General features: G+C 38.3%; 1 protein-coding gene across 2 annotated transcripts in view; it reads left to right on the top strand.

Moving 5' to 3' along the window:
- Positions 1 to 17,813, top strand: part of nol4lb (nucleolar protein 4-like b) — a 371,742-nt gene that overhangs the window by 316,470 nt on the left and 37,459 nt on the right. The window contains exons 10-11 of one of the 2 annotated variants that reach the window (XM_072241820.1): positions 3,134 to 3,292; positions 15,129 to 15,248. In XM_072241820.1, the coding sequence (XP_072097921.1) occupies positions 3,134 to 3,292; positions 15,129 to 15,248 (279 nt within the window). The remainder of the gene's footprint in view (positions 1 to 3,133; positions 3,293 to 15,128; positions 15,249 to 17,813) is intronic. The other variant, XM_072241828.1, reaches the window with a different exon arrangement.

Raw genomic sequence — 17,813 nt, 5'->3', positions numbered from 1 at the left:
ACACACTAGTCCTCATAGAGGGGGAATAATGGAACAGGCAACCATTTTCAAGTTCCTGGACACCAGCATCTCAAAGGATCTATCCTGGACCCCACATCCTGATGCAATCACGAAGAAGGCATGCTGAGAACTTTACCTCATTAGGAGTTTGCGGAGATTTGGTATCTCATCAAAGGTTCTTGCAACTTTCCACAGATATAGAATGGAGGACGTTATATCTGCTTGTGTCACAGTCTTGTATAGATGCTGCAATGCACAGAATTGCAGGAGTCTGCAGAGGGTTTATAGACCCAGCCAGTTCCATTATGGGCAGAAGCTTCCCCGCCTTCAGCATCTTAAAGAGGTGGTATCTCACGAAGACAGCAACCATCATTGAAAACCCTCACCATCTGATACATGCACTTTTTGTATTGCTACCATTTAAATCATCCAAACATTTGGCCGTTCCTCGCATTAGGACCCAGGCTCGGGTCATCGATACACTCTGGGTCTGGAACCCGCCTCCATGTTTCGGCCCATACCCAACCTATGCAAATCAGCCTGGCACTTGAGTAATCAAACCTCACTCTCGGTTTAGGTGAATGGGCTTCAAATCTGCCTCTCCTCTGCTCCAACTTTGCTGCAGTCCGCTCGCCCTGACTTTGCCTGAAACATGCCTTGACTTCGCCTTGCACCCATATGCTTGAACCCTCGACTCAACCTTACATTCACTCACCTCTCCATTTTTTGGCAGTGATCATGTTAATGTGTTAAGAACAAGTCATTCCCTCTGCATTCAGATTTCTGAGCATTCTCTGAATCCATGAACAATACCTTGTTATTTGTCTTTTGCAATATTTATTTATTTATAACACAGTAATTTTTTTCTTGCACTGTATGATGCCATAAAACAACAAATTCCATGACATATGTCAGTGATACCAAACTTGACTCTGATTCAACTATTGCTAGTGACTCTTTTAAATACTGGGTTTCAAATCACTTTGACCCTCGTGTGATCCAGCCTATCCCAGTCTGTCAGTTGCTTTCCTTCTCCTCTGCAGCTTCTATATTGGACTTAGGAATTCATATTATTCATTTCAGATGTTGGAAGCACCAGTTTTCCTTTGTGACTTTTCAATGAAATTGAACTGCACATAAAACTATGGCATTTTCAGGAAGGTGGGGCAAAGTGATTCTGATAAATATTCTGTCAGATAGAGAGATGGTCACTGGGATTGAGATGGTAAACTGGTTTGCTGGTGGGCCTGAACAACAGATTAGGACTTGTATGGGCAAGAAGCACTATATCAAATGGGAAATTTTACTTAAAAAGCCAGCATAGCAATAGAAAATAATCCACCCCATTTTAACCATTGGCATAAGGTGACCTAAAGAAAGATAACTCTGCAATTGGGAGTAGGGTGCTGGTGGACCTGTTTCAATATTCATGCTGTGTAAGTTAAGGTTTGTTGTCCTGGTTAAATTGTAGTGTTTTCATTCTTTGTACGATGAGAGATTTTTTAACTTTCATATTCTTCCAGGTCAGCTTGTACATGTACAACATATTACATGTAACAAACTATTTTGCTTTGGTATTGTTTTCATTATTGATGCTGTTCACAGTCACAAAATAATGAGTAACCTTTTCAGAATATATAATGTTGCAGTTTGCATAGTGCAGCTAAGTGCACACTCATGGTGTGTTCATAGTCTGAAAATATTTTTCATCTTTTGATGAAAATTTTTCACATTTTTAACTAAAGTCATAACTTTTTAAGTCTGCATTCATTGTCATTTTAATTGATGATCTATTAAAATATAACTAACATTCATTTGACTTTAAATTTGAGATGAAGTATAAAAATTCAGTTATCTTTCAAATAAAAATTATTCCAAAGCAGTTATCCTTTCTTTTTGGGATCTTGGGATAATTTCAGCTGGAAGCTTATGAGAGTGAAATAGACACTTCAAGGAAAATGATTCATGTTGTTTTAATGGAGTCCAGTTGTTCAATTTTATGAGCTTGTACCCATATCAGACTGCAAATATTTTAATCAGGAGACACGATCAACAGATTATTGTAAATAAATGATTCTTTGTTCTCTGTAATAAGAACATTAGCTAAGGTTTGTTGCAGTGAGCAGCAACCTTGCTTCAGGATTTTGTGAAGAATGACTTTCTCATCTTATCTGATGCTAATAACAAATTACATGTATTTGTTGGCCCCATGTGGTGAACTTGAGTTATCACTGTACTTTGCAGAATTTGTGCAAAAAAAAGGTACAATTTTTCTGTTGAGGGACCATTGACATTGAGAGCAAAGAAGGATTTCCTTCCACTGCAGATAAAAATCTTGAAGGACACCAGTCTGATTCTGTGAAATGTGAGCATCAGTTTTATTATCTAAAGCCACAATTTTCTGTTATTTTTTTTGTTAAGTAGTACAGTTCTGGAAAATTTAGTGACTCTGGTAGAATATTCTGGGGATTGACTCCCAGGTATGCCAAGATTCAACCCCACCTACGTCACCAACCACTAAGATCAACATTATGATTAAGAAAACAGAAGATGCAACAGGACCCCTTATAGTGTTGATCTAATCATTGGGGGAATCCACAATCTGAAAGTTAGTTGAGGTGGAGATGGAATTTTCCCTCAATTGATCTTCATCTTTGTTGAATTAAGTGTCATATTAATGCTGAAGATCTCGTGCTGTTAATAGCAGCTGTTAAGCCACTTTATTGGTCTTTCTGGAAGAGGTCCAAATGAATCTGGAATATTTACTTTTGGTAAGCACAAGCAGTTCTGCAGATGCTAGAAATCCAGAAGAACAAACACAATTTAGAAACCAGAGCCATTAATAGGGAAATATAATACAAGTGAAACTGTCCAGGAACCCCAAAATGAAACACTGCAATCATTCATAGTAATTTTTGGTATGAATTCGTGATATCCATTTGGAATCAGTAACTGAATAGGTAAACAAAACAAGCAATTATCAAGGTCAGTTCCTTTAATTTGTTTTACAATACATCAGTTTTAACAAGAAAACATTCAAAAAAGGATTAATGTGATAAAAAATTAGTTTGAATTTCATACAAGGGGTGTGTGCACCTTCTGTTGTCCATTTATTCTTTATTTCCATCTTTAGGCATCTCGCCTACATGCCTCCTCCTTCAGACAGGAGGACAGGGAAGAGGGGGCCTCCAATTTCTTCATGTCTACTGTCGGTGCTGCAGCTCCTTCTTCAGCCAACAGGAAGCGTGCTTGCTGGAGGGTGAGGCGGACATCAGGTTTTCCTTCCTCTGAGGTGAGACGCTGCGTTTCGCGAGGCGCCCCACCCAGAGTTCCCACTGAAAATTTCAAAAAGAAACTCAAAAACCCTGGGACTCAAACTTGCTGCTTCACAAGCAAAGTAACTTTTTATCGACAACACTGTTGTCTGTCAAAATAATCCCACTTTACTGCTTTCATTGTCCCCCTCCCCCTCCAGTCTGAACCATCATTGGCTTTGCTAGCTTTTCTCCTGCTGCAGTAGAACTGGCAAAGACTGACATCAGTTGAAGCAGGAATATCAGCTCTCTCATTTTGCATGTAGTTGCTTCCTTTTTAATTTCAACGATTCTAGTGCGTGCACGTGTGCCTGTAGATGGATGAATGTATATGTGTGTTCATAACTGTGTGGGTGGGTGGGTGAATGTGTGTGTATGTATATCAAAATATAAAAGCAATCATTTCTTTTTCATTTTTCTGATCTGATAATCTATCCCTAAAAAAGCAGAAGCACGAATTACAAACAGCCTCATTCTGGAGGAGCATTCCTCAGTAAGTAGCAGTAAGACTAACAGATCATGCACAATTTCACATTAGCAACATAATATCACAATTCACAGTACTCTACATCTCTGCTAATCTTAAACATCACAGTTTTGAATAGCTGCTGAAAGTTTTTGAATGTATTGTATGAGCAAAAGACCACAGGAGATAAAAGATCTGAGGGAAAAATATAAAATGGTAAGTTTGTCTGGTGTGGATAAATATCTTAACAGCGGATTATTGTAAATTAACAAAAGGGCAATATAACATTGAAATTTTGCAGAGGTTTGCTGGTATCTCTCTCTCTCTCTAATGCACAGATATTGCAGCTTTAGTAGTTTTAATTCTTGAGACTTACAATATTAAACTCCAAAAATGTGTAATTTTCCAGCTGACGTGCTGAGAAGTTCACAAAACTGGTTTACTCCCAGGATTTAAGTGTCACATTGTAGACAGCAGCTGATAAATCAAAAACTTATACATAATCAGAATCAAAGTGCCATCAGTATAAAATTAGGCATTTCTATGTGGCATGTATTAATTTTTAAAATTTTGAACATAAATTAATGTAAAAATATAATAATTTAAAGAATTAATTAAATACATCACCCTTCCTCACAATTGCTTTTTCTAGATTCAAAATTCTATCTCCTTTGTGTCATGTTTTGAAGTTCCTCTTTCAAACAATTTTTCCAACTAATTTTTTAAGAGTATGTCTGTTCATTTTGTCACAGCTTTGCCAAATGTCTCCAAAACTGCTGTGCCTGCTGATTTCAGAAAATGGCATCCTGCATGATAACATTTGTCCCCAAGCTGGATTTAAGCTACAAATGGCAAGCTGATTAGTTGCAGGAGCACTACTGAAGAACTGATTAGTGGGAATTTGCGTGATATCTCAAAGCCTGCTGGGGATGTTTCCATGACATTTGGGATTCATTAAAATGAGAAATTTCAAGATTTTTTTGTCATTTATGTTAACATTTTCATTAAAATTCCCAATTCTGATTCTCATATCGCTCTCAGTGTTTCTCATGCCATTTTACTGAAAAGACGCCTAGACCTAAATGATTGTTTAAAAATACACCCCCATGTTTGTGAAAGGTGGCATGCAAAACAGAATGCTCATCATTTGGTGGAAAGATTTTCATAAAAACAATATATTCTGTGCCCTAGCATATTTAGAAAATAAATACCAATAATTGCATGTAGCAACTGATTTTGAAATATGTTTTACAGGATCAGTACTTCAGTACTGTTGAAGGTTATTAAAAACAGTCTCATAGTTCATGATTGTGTTTGCATTTAAATTGAACTCTGAGATCTGAGTGCTGCAATGGATTAGACAGTATTATTTTTACCTCAGTGACCTGGGTTTAAATCTAGTTCAGACTGATGGGATTAAAATACCATCTGTTTTGAAGAGCCCGACTTGAAATGAGTTGTGGGCAGTTTTCATCTATTTCTTAGTGAAGATGAGGCTGTAAAACAAAACTGACACCGATTAACCAATTTCACCACAGGATAACTGGTAAGGGAAATGGAGAGAAAAAAAATGTCACACTAGGGTGCTCTGTACATATAAGCTTGGGGTTTAAAATATCCTGAAGATGTGACAGAATGGAAGTCCGTTCTCGTTCTCAAAATACAACATGATTTAAAATAGAAAGCAGTTATTAATTGTTATTTAGCCTGAATATTAAAGATATGAAAGTTAAAGCAAGATTTTAAAAAAAGACAGGAAAGAGGGAAGAAGCTTCATAATTCTGCAAAAGAACATGATAGAAGAGGAGTGTGTAAAGTGTGTCATGATTTTAAAAGCTTGCAGTTACTGAAAGGAGGTAGAAGAAAGTGCATGTTGGTGTATTTATAGCAACTGAAGAATAAAGGAGCAAAGAACAGAGATTAGTGCAAGTGGTACTCAAAAATTTGTACTTGGAGAAAATGCAGAAGAAATGAAAACAAACAATACATTTCCACGGTGCCCTTTTCAATCTCAGGTTGTATCAAAGTGTTTAGCATCTAAAGCACAATTTGTAAAATACAGTCACTGTTACAATGGAGGGGCAATGGTAGTCATATTACAAGCAAGACTCCTAAGACAGTAATGAAATAAACTGTTTGTAATTTACATCTTTGTTTTGATTGAGGAACAAATGTTAACTATGTTAATGTTCCTACTCAACTTCAAATAATGCCATGGTATCTTTTACATACCCTTAGTTGGTAATGGGATCTCAGTTTAACATTTCTTCCAAAAGAAGCCACCTTTGGCAGTGTGCTATTTGCTCAAATGCATTGGCATGACTCCGTGGTACGTGCTCATTTTATGAAATGTAATTTGTACTGACAACCTTCTGCCTCATGGTTGACTGTTGCTACCATTCATTGGTTTTGTTTTGGGGCAGTCTGATATAACTCTGAATAGAGTTTGTCCCTTTTGTCCAACTGCTTAAAAGGGAATTTTGAGCAGTTGGAGAAAGTAGTGCAGCTCCTGTAAAAAAAAATCTGAACAAGTTCAACTCCTGTGAGGTAGTTCAGCTCCTGTAAAAACATGTGGAAATGGGAGATTAAACATAGATACATAAATATTGATTATAACAATCTTGTATTCAAAAGTGCATTTGCTAGAGTATCAGCACCCCAGTGTTTTAGCCTATATCTAACATTCCCTCCTCATTCTCTCTCTTTTGGAGTAACTGTACAATACACAAGATTGCCTTGTTGAGAAACAAAGTTGACTTGCAATTCAGTTGCCCTTGTTTATTGTCTGTCTTTTGCTGAAGTTCACATCCTCAAAGAATACATTATTAAAATCAGAAACTTTGAGGCAGCTTATTTATGTGTGGAGATCCTCTCAATGAAATTTTGTGATGTACAGTAAGTATATTCCTCCCCTATTTTTTCCATTGTTTATTTTCCTCATATCTTCAAAACCCACCTAAACACTACAACATTGGCTGGATCCTCCTTCCTATTCTTTTCAGAAAGTTTTTCTCTCAGTTCTGCTAAATACCACATACTTATCTGTGGCCATAAGTTAGATGTACTGAAAAAAATTTGAATGATTTCCTGATTTGTTGATAAGCCTTAATCAGTGCCTGTTGCATCCATGCGTATTTTATCTCTCCAAATAAAATGTTTCTGTGTCACATGATTTTCCCAAAGGGAGAAACTGTGGATGCTGGAAATCTGAAATCAAAGCAAAACGTGCAAGAAACATTCAGTCTAGCAATCAGTGTTTGTGTAAAGAGAAACATTTAGCTTTTCAGGCCAAAGAATTTTCATCAAAACTAGACAATTGTTTCTCTCTGCTCTCATTAGTTGGTCAGCAAATATTTTTCAAAAAGGTTGAAGTAAGATGACTGAAGATTGTGGTTGAAACATGTAAATGTTGAAAATACAGTGGATTCGGGTGAATCGGGACCAGTACATTTTGGCCCAATTGAGTGGCTATCCTAATTAGTCGAAGTTTCATGGAAATAGTTAAAAAGGTATAAAAAGGACAATCTACTGTTTAACTGAGTAACAATTTATGTATTTAAATGACATACAGAACAAAGTAGAATATTACTGTTATGTTTTGTATCTTCAGAAGTTAATCGAAAGAAAAACATGGGGAGACCAGGATAAATGAGTACTCTTGGTTTTTACTGTAGTGAGGTACGCACATAAAACATGGCAGCACCGTGACATATGCCATTCATATACTTTTATATATAAACCATAATCAATTATTTAAACAAAGAATGCTTAATCAAACAATATATTTACAGTATTACTCAAATACCACTGAAATATTAAATACATAACATTCCTCCCTACTTAGCTATAAACTCCAATTCAATATGGAATGCATCTCAACTTATATACATATATACTCTATATGGTATATTATATATTATAGCTACTATAGAGACATCTACAGCAGAGTAAATTTTCAAGTTGTCCCATTCATACCTAAAGGGTTAATCACTGTGGAAGATTTCTTACTCTTGTAGGATAGCATCTTTGCTGTGGGGGAGGGGGCCACCCTCCTTGGCAGGTGAGACGTGTATGTGAAACAATCTTAGGTTCTGGGTTCTCTTCCATGGTGTTTGTAGGAGTTGAGTTGACTCTGGGACTACAGGAAGTGGTTCCGATGGCTCTTGACACCTTTCTTCTCTAACAATTGACTCTTCTCTCCTCAACTGATCGATTTGTCGTCTCCAGATGGCATCAGATGCAATCTCCACTGTGTAGGAGAGTGGTCCAGTTCTGTCCTTAATCTTTCCAAATACACACTTTTGATCACTTTGTAGTCCCTTGCCGGGACTGCTTGTCCAGAAATGAAATATTGAATCTTCTTGTTTGAGGAGGTCTCAATTTGTCTCAGCTGTTTGCCTTGCAAACTCCTTCTGAGATTGGGTTTGAGGAGATCCAAGTGTGAACACAAGGGATGACCAAGGAACAGCATAGCTGGTGAGTTGTTGGTTGTGGAGTGTGCTGTGTTGTGATATGCATGGAGGAGATTGGTGAGCTTCTGATTCAGCGTCATTTTAATGACAATGTCTTGCTGACACTGCTGATGGTGTATATTTTAGACTCTGGGCAAACCTCTCCACCAAGCCAAGGTTGTTATGGTGCAGATGTAATATGTCATATTCCACTCATTTTCAGGGATGAATGAAACTTTCCACAACAAACTGTGATCCATTGTCACTGACTAAATGTTCTGGAACACCAGCCTTTAAAAAGAAGCTTCTCAAAACATCAACTGTGTGGATGGCTGTAGTGGAATTTCTACCAAACGATTCTGGCCATTTTGTAGCTGCATCCACTACTACCAAGAAATTTGTGCTCATGAATGGACTGGTGAAATCCACATGAATCCTCTGTCAGGGTAATGCAGGCCATTCCCAAGGATAGAGGGGCTCTTGGCATCTTCTGGATGTGTTAGCATTCGGAATAGTGCATGGCAAACTGCTTGATCTACTATGTATCCCAGGCCACCAAACAAAGCTTTGAGCCAATGCTTTCATTTTGACCACACCTACAACTTTCAATCCCCACATAGGATGTTTTGGAGATGTTCCTTGTCATCCTTACCAGTAACGAGGACCTGGTCCATAGCGTTCTGCTGAGTGCAGGTGCAGCACTCCGATAATAAGCCTATTATAGTGATAAAGACCTTTGTGAATGTTTATGGTGAGAAACATAACTCTTCTTCCATCTCCGTCTGTAGGAAGACCTTAGCAAAGTCTAGTTTGCTGAAGTATTTTCTTCCAGCAAGGTTTGTAAAGATAGCTACTATCCTGGGTAGAGGATATTGATCTTCTTTTAGCACCGGGTTGATGGTGAGCTTAAAATCACCACAGATCCTGACATACCCATCCTTCTTGGCTAATGAGTCCACTGGCGTTGCTCATAGGCTCCACTCAGCCTTGGAAATAATTCCTTCAGCCTCTGTACGATCTAGTTTACTGGATACTTTATTGTGGATAGTATAAAGAACTGGGAGGGATTTGTAAAATTTGAGTGTGGCATTTTTACTTAACAATAGCTTACCCTTGATATGTTTGAGTTTTCCAATACCATCCTTCAACACTGCTGTGGCATCATCTAGTACTTTTCTTAATTCACTTTCAGTTGACTCTATTGCAGAGGATTTGGCATGCAAGTGGTGGGTGGATCTCCAATCAAGTTGTAGTTGTTTCAGCTACTCACATCTTCACAATGCCGGCCCTCCTGTTTTTACCACATACAAGCCCAATGTGGCTTATAGGTTGTTGTATTTCAGTGTTACAAATGTCATTCTCACAGGAGTTATCTTTTCTCCAGAAGAAGTTCCTTGTTGGGTATCTGGAGGCTTCATATCAATATCTTTGAAATGCTATTCAAACTCATTTTGTATAATGACTGAAACAGCCAAACCAGTGTCCAATTCCATTTTAATTAATTTTCTGTTCACTTCTGTGTAAGCCATATTGCTCGTCTCTTTTTAGTTTTCACACTTTAAATCTTAAAGCTACTCAGTCCTGTGTCACTCTTATCATTATCAGATTCTTCATCAGCAGCATGCAGATTTCTGCTCTTCCTGAAACTGCAACTGGATTTTTTTCTCTGCCTCGGGAAAGCAGCCAGCATAATCAAAGGCCCTTCCTACCCTGATATTTTTTCTTCTACTAGCTCCCCCTTCCATTGAGCAGAAGATGCAAAGCACTGAAAAGATGTACCACCAGGCTCAAGGACAGTTTCTATCCTGCTGTTATAAAACTTTTGAACATATCTCTTGTATAATAAAGATGAACTCATTACCTTTCAAATCTAAGCAATGCCCACAAAGTGCTGCAGGAACTCAGCAGGCCAGGCAGCATCTATGGAAAAGAGTATAGTTGAAGTTTTGGGCTGACACCTTTCAGCAGGACTAGACTTTTTATCTTTTTCTCTTCCCTGTGCCATCCATTTATTTTTGTCTGCACTATATGCTCTTTGTATATGTCCTGTTTTCTTGCATTTTCTGCAATTTTTGCCTTGATATCTGCATTGGTCTGGTGTATGTGTGCCCCTGCACAACGGTAACGTAATTTGTTTGGCCAGGTCGGTTTCTGTTTAAACATTGCAATTTTGTTCATGCTTACATTCATTCCTGACTGCAAGCCAATTACACCTTTGTCTGCTGTTTCAATTGATACAGCTATTTCAACTGTTCTTTTGAATGTAAGTTGTGCTTCCGTTAGGAGCTGTTTTTGAATGTTTTGTTGTAAGATTCCACAAACTAAATGATCTCTCAGTGCATCATTAAGCTGATCAATGAATTAAAAATGTTCAGACGATTTCTGAAATAGATTTCCTTTCTTTTTGATTCCACTTATGTAAAGCATTCTGCACTGAACAGTGGTTTCAGCTCTAAATGTTTCTGCATTACTTTCAGAATGTCAGCAAAGCTCACTTTAGCTGGTTTGGTTGGAGCAGTCGTACTTATAAGCAAACTGTATGCTCTTCCACCCAATGCGCTCAGCAAAACTGGAATTTGCTTCTCACTGGCTATTTTGTTTGCTTCAAAAAACTCTTCAAATCACTCAGTATACATGAACCAGTTATCCATTGTGCAATTGAATGTACCTATCTTTCTGATATAGCCAGTCATTTCTGCTTTATTTTTAAATTTATGTTTATAGTCACCCAGTACTCACTGTTTTTGAACTCATGACTTTGTACTTTTTCTAGTTTTTTTTTAACTCAGCTGTGTCTGTCCCTTCCCGAAGAAGCAAATGCTCTACTTTTCTTTAACTCAACCATTTCTTGCCACACTTTTTTGTTAACTTGAACATCTCACTGCATTTCAACAGGTAGGTAGTCATCTGGGTTCATTGAAAACTTCCTCATCACAATGTTATGTTTTGTAACGCCAGAAATTAATCAAAAGAAAAACATGCGGAGATTCTGGTTAATTGGGACACATCGGAACCAGTACATATTGGCCCAATTAAGTAGTTATCCTAATTCATCAAAGTTTCATGGAAATAGATAAGATGATACAGATAAGTGTGAGGTGTTACACTTTGATAGGACCAGCCAGCATAGGTCTTACACAGTGAATGGTAGTGCACTGAAGAACCAAGGGATCTGAGAATACAGGTCCATAATTCACTGAAAGTGGCATCACAGGTTAATAAGCCATAAAGAAAGGTTTTTGCATATTGGCTTTCTTAAATCAAAGTAATGAGTACAGGAGAAGGTATGTGATGTTGAAGTTATTTAAGACATTTGTGAGGCGTAATTTGGAGTATTGTGTGCAGTTTTGGTCACCAATCTACAGGAAAGATGTAAATAAGGTTGAAAGAGTACAGAGAAGAAATAGGGTAATGGAATGGGCTAGCCGGTGCTGTAGTGGCATCAACATTGAATTTCGAGGCAGAAGGTCCTGAGTTCGAATCCGGTTGGGTCTCAACCTGAGCAGCAGCAGTAACTGCGCAGAAGAACGGCCTGGCAATCCACTTCCAGATCTTCCCAAGAAAACCATATGGGCAACTACACTATCCTAGGGTCACCATGAGTTGACAGTGATTCAACGGCACCCAACAACAGATAGGGTAAATGCAAGCAGGTTTTTTCCACTGAGGTTGAGTGTTTCTACAAACAGAGGTGAAAGGTGAAAAGTTTAATGGGACTGAGACTGAAGGAGACTGGTGTTGAAATTGCAGGGGCCCTGGCAGAAATATTTAAAATGTCGCTCTCTACAGGTGAGGTGCTGGAGGATTGGAGAGTGGCTCATGTTGTTCCGTTGTTTAAAAAAGAATCGAAAAGTGATCCGGGAAATTATAGGCTGGTAAGTTTAACGTTGGTAGTAGGTAAGTTATTGGAGGGAGTACTAAGAGACAGAATCTACAAGCACTTGGATAGACAGGGACTTATTAGGGAGAGTCAACATGGCTTTGTGCGTGGTAGGTCATGTTTGACCAATTTATTGGAGTTTTTCGGGGAGGTTACCAGGAAAGTGGATGAAGGGAAGGCAGTGGATATTGTCTACATGGACTTCAGTAAGGCCTTTGACAAGGTCCCGCATGGGAGGTTAGTTAGGAAAATTCAGTCGCTAGGTATACATGGAGAGGTGGTAAATTGGATCAGACATTGGCTCAATGGAAGAAGCCAAAGAGTGGTAGTAGAGAATTGCTGCTCGGAGTGGAGGCCTGTGACTAGTGGTGTGCCACAGAGATCAGTGCTGGGTCCATTGTTATTTGTCATCTATATCAATGATCTGGATGATAATGTGGTAAATTGGATCAGCAAATTTGTTGATGATACAAAGATTGTAGTAGACAGTGAGGAATGTTTTCAGAGCCTGCAGAGAGACTTGGACCAGCTGGAAAAATGGGCTGAAAAATGGCAGATGGAGTTTAATGCAGACAAGTGTGAGGTATTGCACGTTGGAAGGACAAACCAAGGTAGAACATACAGGATTAATGGTAAGGCACTGAGGAGTGCAGTGGAACAGAGGGATCTGGGAATATAGATACAAAATTCCCTAAAAGTGGCGTCACAGGTAGATAGGGTCGTAAAGAGAGCTTTTGGTACATTGGCCTTTATTAATCGAAGTATTGAGTATAAGAGCTGGAATGTTATGATGAGGTTGTATAAGGCATTGGTGAGGCCGAATCTGGAGTATTGTGTTCAGTTTTGGTCACCAAATTACAGGAAGGATATAAATAAGGTTGAAAGAGTGCAGAGAAGGCTTACAAGGTTGTTGCCGGGACTTGAGAAACTCAGTTACAGAGAAAGGTTGAATAGGTTAGGACTTTATTCCCTGGAGCGTAGAAGAATGAGGGAGATTTGACAGAGGTATATAAAATTATGATGAGTATAGATAGAGTGAATGCAAGCAGGCTTTTTCCACTGAGGCAAGAGGAGAAAAAAACCAGAGGACATGGGTTAAGGGTGAGAGGGGAAAAGTTTAAAGGGAACATTAGGGGGGACTTCTTCACACAGAGAGTGGTGGGAGTATGGAATGAGCTGCCAGACGAGGTGGTAAATGCGGGTTCTTTTTTAACATTTAAGAATAAATTGGACAGATACATGGATGGGAGGTGTATGGAGGGATATGGTCCGTGTGCAGGTCAGTGGGACTAGGCAGAAAATGGTTCAGCACAGCCAAGAAGGACCAAAAGGCCTGTTTCTCTGCTGTAGTTTCTGTGGTTCTATGGTTCTATGGAACGTGAGTGGAAACTTCTTCACTCAGAGAGTTGTGAGACCGCAAGTTGTGCATGCAAGCTTGATTTCAACATTTAAGAGAAATTTGGACAGGTACATGTAGTTTTACATAGAAGCTGTAATGTATTACTTAAAGAATGCTTAAATATATATTTACAATATTAATCAAATAGCACTGAAATATTAATTACACAGCAACTACTAATACCTCTACAATACTATAAATCTGTGTGTGAATCCCTAATAGTTATCAATGGAGGAATTCATCCAGTGTATGCTGCTGTGTTCTTTTCATTGACTGTAAATGAACAAAATCAATGCAGTCACCTAGTGTAGATAACGGACTGCTGCCATACAATGCTTTTGATGATTGCACCCTCCAAATCTGTATTTTCCATGTAACATTCAAGATGTTGTCGATACCTTCTAATTCTTTGTAATTTAAACTTGAAGTAGTGAAATCATTTAATTTTCACTTTCGACAGTTTTTGGCATCTCCGAGCCTGAATGTTTGAAACCACGATGAGCAAAACAATTCCGAATTGTCTTGCTGCTTTTTTTCTCGGCAACGATCAGTGGGAAAAATCACTGCTTTTTGAAGACATACATATTGTATGTAACTGATGCTACTTACAGACTGTTTGCTCTAAGTATGGTGTAGTGTCAAATACACGTGACTGACACTAGTTAGAAACTGGCAGCAGTTTCCTGTCCCAGTTCAGTGGCAGAGTGTCCCAAATAAACAAAAGGAATCTCAGCTATTTTCTCAATTAGTTTTTGTACTTTGAGAATTGTCCCAAATAAACAGCTTTTCTGATTACCCAATGGTCCAATTAACCAAAATCAACTGTGCATACATTCTGTCTTCTTAATATATTAAACTTGTAATTAATTCATTTAAAGCAATTTAAAGTCTCTATTAAAGTAAAACAATGTGGCATCTGATTCATGTATGTCATGAATTCAAAAAGCAACTTCACTCAATGTAATTTTCCTACTGTAAGTTTAGTGGTCAATCAACAGAATGCTGGTTTTGTAATTTTCATGATAAATATATTGGTGTCGAGCTGAAACCATTTCAATGAAAATTCTACAAGCAGTCTCTGATTTGCCATCTATATAGTCCTCTGCAAACATATTTGGATGTCACATTTTTATTAAAGCTGGGAAATATTAACATGAAATATTTTAGCAAGCATCTACTTAAAAATTACATGTGGTAATTTTAAAATTTGATCTCATGCCAGTACCTTTCACCCTCCAGAATGAAATGGGTACTCTGGACTACAACACAGACATGTTTGGAGAATACTTAATCTTAGTTGTAAATTAAGAGAACCCATGTCTTATTGCTAAGATCATAGAGTCCTGTATAATTAAATGCATTTTGTTTTGACCATTACATGCAGGCGTATGATTTCTGAGAAATGTGCATGTGACATCTGTTTATAGTGCTCAGTGTTTTAACATGATTAAGTTTGCTGTAAAGGAAATGAAAGGAATGATTCATCTTGTGTACAGAGATCATTTTTTATAAACAGAACTCACAACTCAGCAGGTCTGTTTCAGTGTCTCATAATAGTTTTGGCTTGAGTGATCTTAAGTAGTGATGTTCAACTTGTAAATCATTTTCTTCTCTGTAGCCACGGCCCACCCCACCTCACCTGACCTCAGCTATGGCGGAGAATATTCTAGCTGCTGCATGTGAGAGCGAAAGCCGGAAAGCAGCAAAGCGGATGCGACTGGAAACCTATCAGCAGCAGGTACTATTAACACAAAGCTGCTGTAAGGGGGCTGGAAAACAATGGAGAAGAGTTCCTCTGTATTTACTTAGTCAGGCCATTTGGACTGCTGCATTAAGTTGTGGACACCATACTGGAAAGGTCGATTCCCCTTGTAGGAAGCTAATACACTGGAATAACACAGAATTTAAATCGTTAAGTTATGAAGATGGGTTACATAAAACTGATTTGTGTTGTCTTGAATAAAGTAGATTGGCTATGTAGTGTACTTAAACTGTAGTAAAGATTTGATACAGAAGAACAATTCTGGTGGGAGAATTGAGAATAAACAAGTGTTCGAATTAGAGCTAGGCTATTCAGGAAGAAAAAAACAGCACACATCATAAAAACGATGGTAGAAATTTGAAATTATTTTTCTTCTCGACTCATAAAATACTGAAGCTTTCAGTATTGAAATTAATAGGTTTTGCTTTAGGTAAAAGTTTCAATGGAGCAAAATTAGGCATTTGAATTTGAAATGCAAGCTGCTGTAATCTACTTAAGTAGTAGAGGAAGGGTGAGTGATTCAATAAATTCCTTTCATTCTCATGTTCATCTGGTGTACAGGATACTATATCTGATATTTTTTTACTTAGTATTCCAATTGTCCTGAGCTACTTTTAAAAAGATCCCAATGTGAAAACATTGAACAAAATATCAGTCCCATTATTTTACATCAAAGATTGTTTGTTTGTTTATTGAGATACAGCGCAGATTAGGCCCTTCCACCCTTCGAGCCACGCCACCCAGCAATCCCCTGCTATAATCCTAGCCTAATCATAGGACAATTTACAATGACCAATTGACCTATCAATCAGAAACCAGAGCACCCAGAGGAAACAGACGCAGTCGCAGAGAGCACGTACAAATTCCTTACAGGCAGCGGTGGGAATTGAACCCTTGTCACCTCCACTGTAAAGCATTGTGTTAACCACTATGCTACCGTGTCACTCAAAATTCACAGTCACCAGCATAGAGATGCTGGCCAGGGATTGAAGCCGAGACTTCATACTTGCGAAACATGATAACAGATGTTCTGTACACATTCCAGGTTATCAGAATTAATGTACATCAGAATATACTTGTGAAAAATATAGAATAGAATTTGAAAGGAAAAATAATGAAGGTTTGTGAGTTTGTAGTGAGTGAACATAAATAAATTCAGGATCATAAGTATAATCTATGTCTTGTGTTTTGGAAAATTAGAAGGAACTTCTTTTACTGACTGCTATTAAAACATTAGTTCTTTACAATTGATTGGTAAACATGGAAGTATTTCATTATTTAAGAGTGATTTGTATATTGAGAGTACAACTAATCCATAATTGCAAGAGCATGCATACTTTACAACAAATGGTTATCTCCCTTTGATTGTAGTGTATGTTGCTAATATAGCACATATTATGAATTGTATGCCTAATTATTTGCTTGATGATGAATATATAGAGAATAAATTAGGATATTCTGGTAAATTACTGGTAAGATGGCAGTGCATTCAGACACAGAAGCCTCTCTGGGTCCAACTGAAGGTGAAATTGTTTGTCCTATACGTCTATTTTTACAATCAAAAGACACTGCCGGTTATCGGGAACATCAAGTGCTGTAAGTCTACCCCACTAGCAAGTTGCTCATTTGCAGTGGAGCGGGACTTGTTGTGCACCATATTGCAGCCTGCTTCTGCCACCCAGTGATGAAACCATCAGAGCTGGTGCATGAAGGTGGTGCGTCAACCGACAATGGCTGTGAGTGCGAGTAGTCTTACTTCAGTGGTTGGTAAGTTGATGGAGAAGATCCTGAGAGGCAGAATTTATGAACATTTGGAGAGGCATAATATGATTAGAATTAGTCAGCATGGCTTTGTCAAAGGCAGGTTGTGCCTTACGAGCATGATTGAAATTTTTGAGGATGTGACTAAACACATCGGTGAATGTAGAGCTATAGATGTAGTGTACATGGATTTCAGCAAGGCATTTGACAAGGTACCCCATGCAAGGCTTATTGAGAAAGTAAGGAGACATGGGATCCAAGGGGACCTTGCTTTGTGGATCCAGAATTGGCTTTCCCATAGAAGGCAAAGAGTGGTTATAGATGGGACAAATTCTGCATGGAGGTTGGTGTGCCTCAAAAATCTGTTCCGGGACCCCCTTCTCTTTGTGATTTTTATAAATGACCTGGATGTGAAAGTGGGAGGGATGGGTTAGTAAATCTGCTGATGATACAAAGGTTGGGGGTGTTGTGGATCATGTGGAGGGCTGCCAGAGGTTACAGTGGGACATCAATAGGATGCAAAACTGGGCTGAGAAGTGGCAGATGGCCTTCAACTCAGTTAAGTGTGAGGTGGTTCATTTTGGTAGGTCAAATATGATGGCAGGATATAGTATTAATGGCAAGACTCTTGGCAGTGTGGAGGATCAGAGGGATCTTGGGGTCCGAGTCCGTAGGACACTCAAAGCTGTTATGCAGGTTGACTATGTGGTTAAGAAGGCATACGGTGCATTGGCCTTCATCAACCATGGGATTGAGTTCAAGAGCAGTGATGTAATGTTA

Source organism: Mobula birostris, chromosome 2 (genome assembly GCF_030028105.1).
Source record: "Mobula birostris isolate sMobBir1 chromosome 2, sMobBir1.hap1, whole genome shotgun sequence".
Classification (NCBI taxonomy): domain Eukaryota; kingdom Metazoa; phylum Chordata; class Chondrichthyes; order Myliobatiformes; family Myliobatidae; genus Mobula; species Mobula birostris.
The sequence above is the reverse complement of the archived record's forward strand: the minus strand, read 5'-3'. Positions and strand labels throughout refer to the sequence as shown.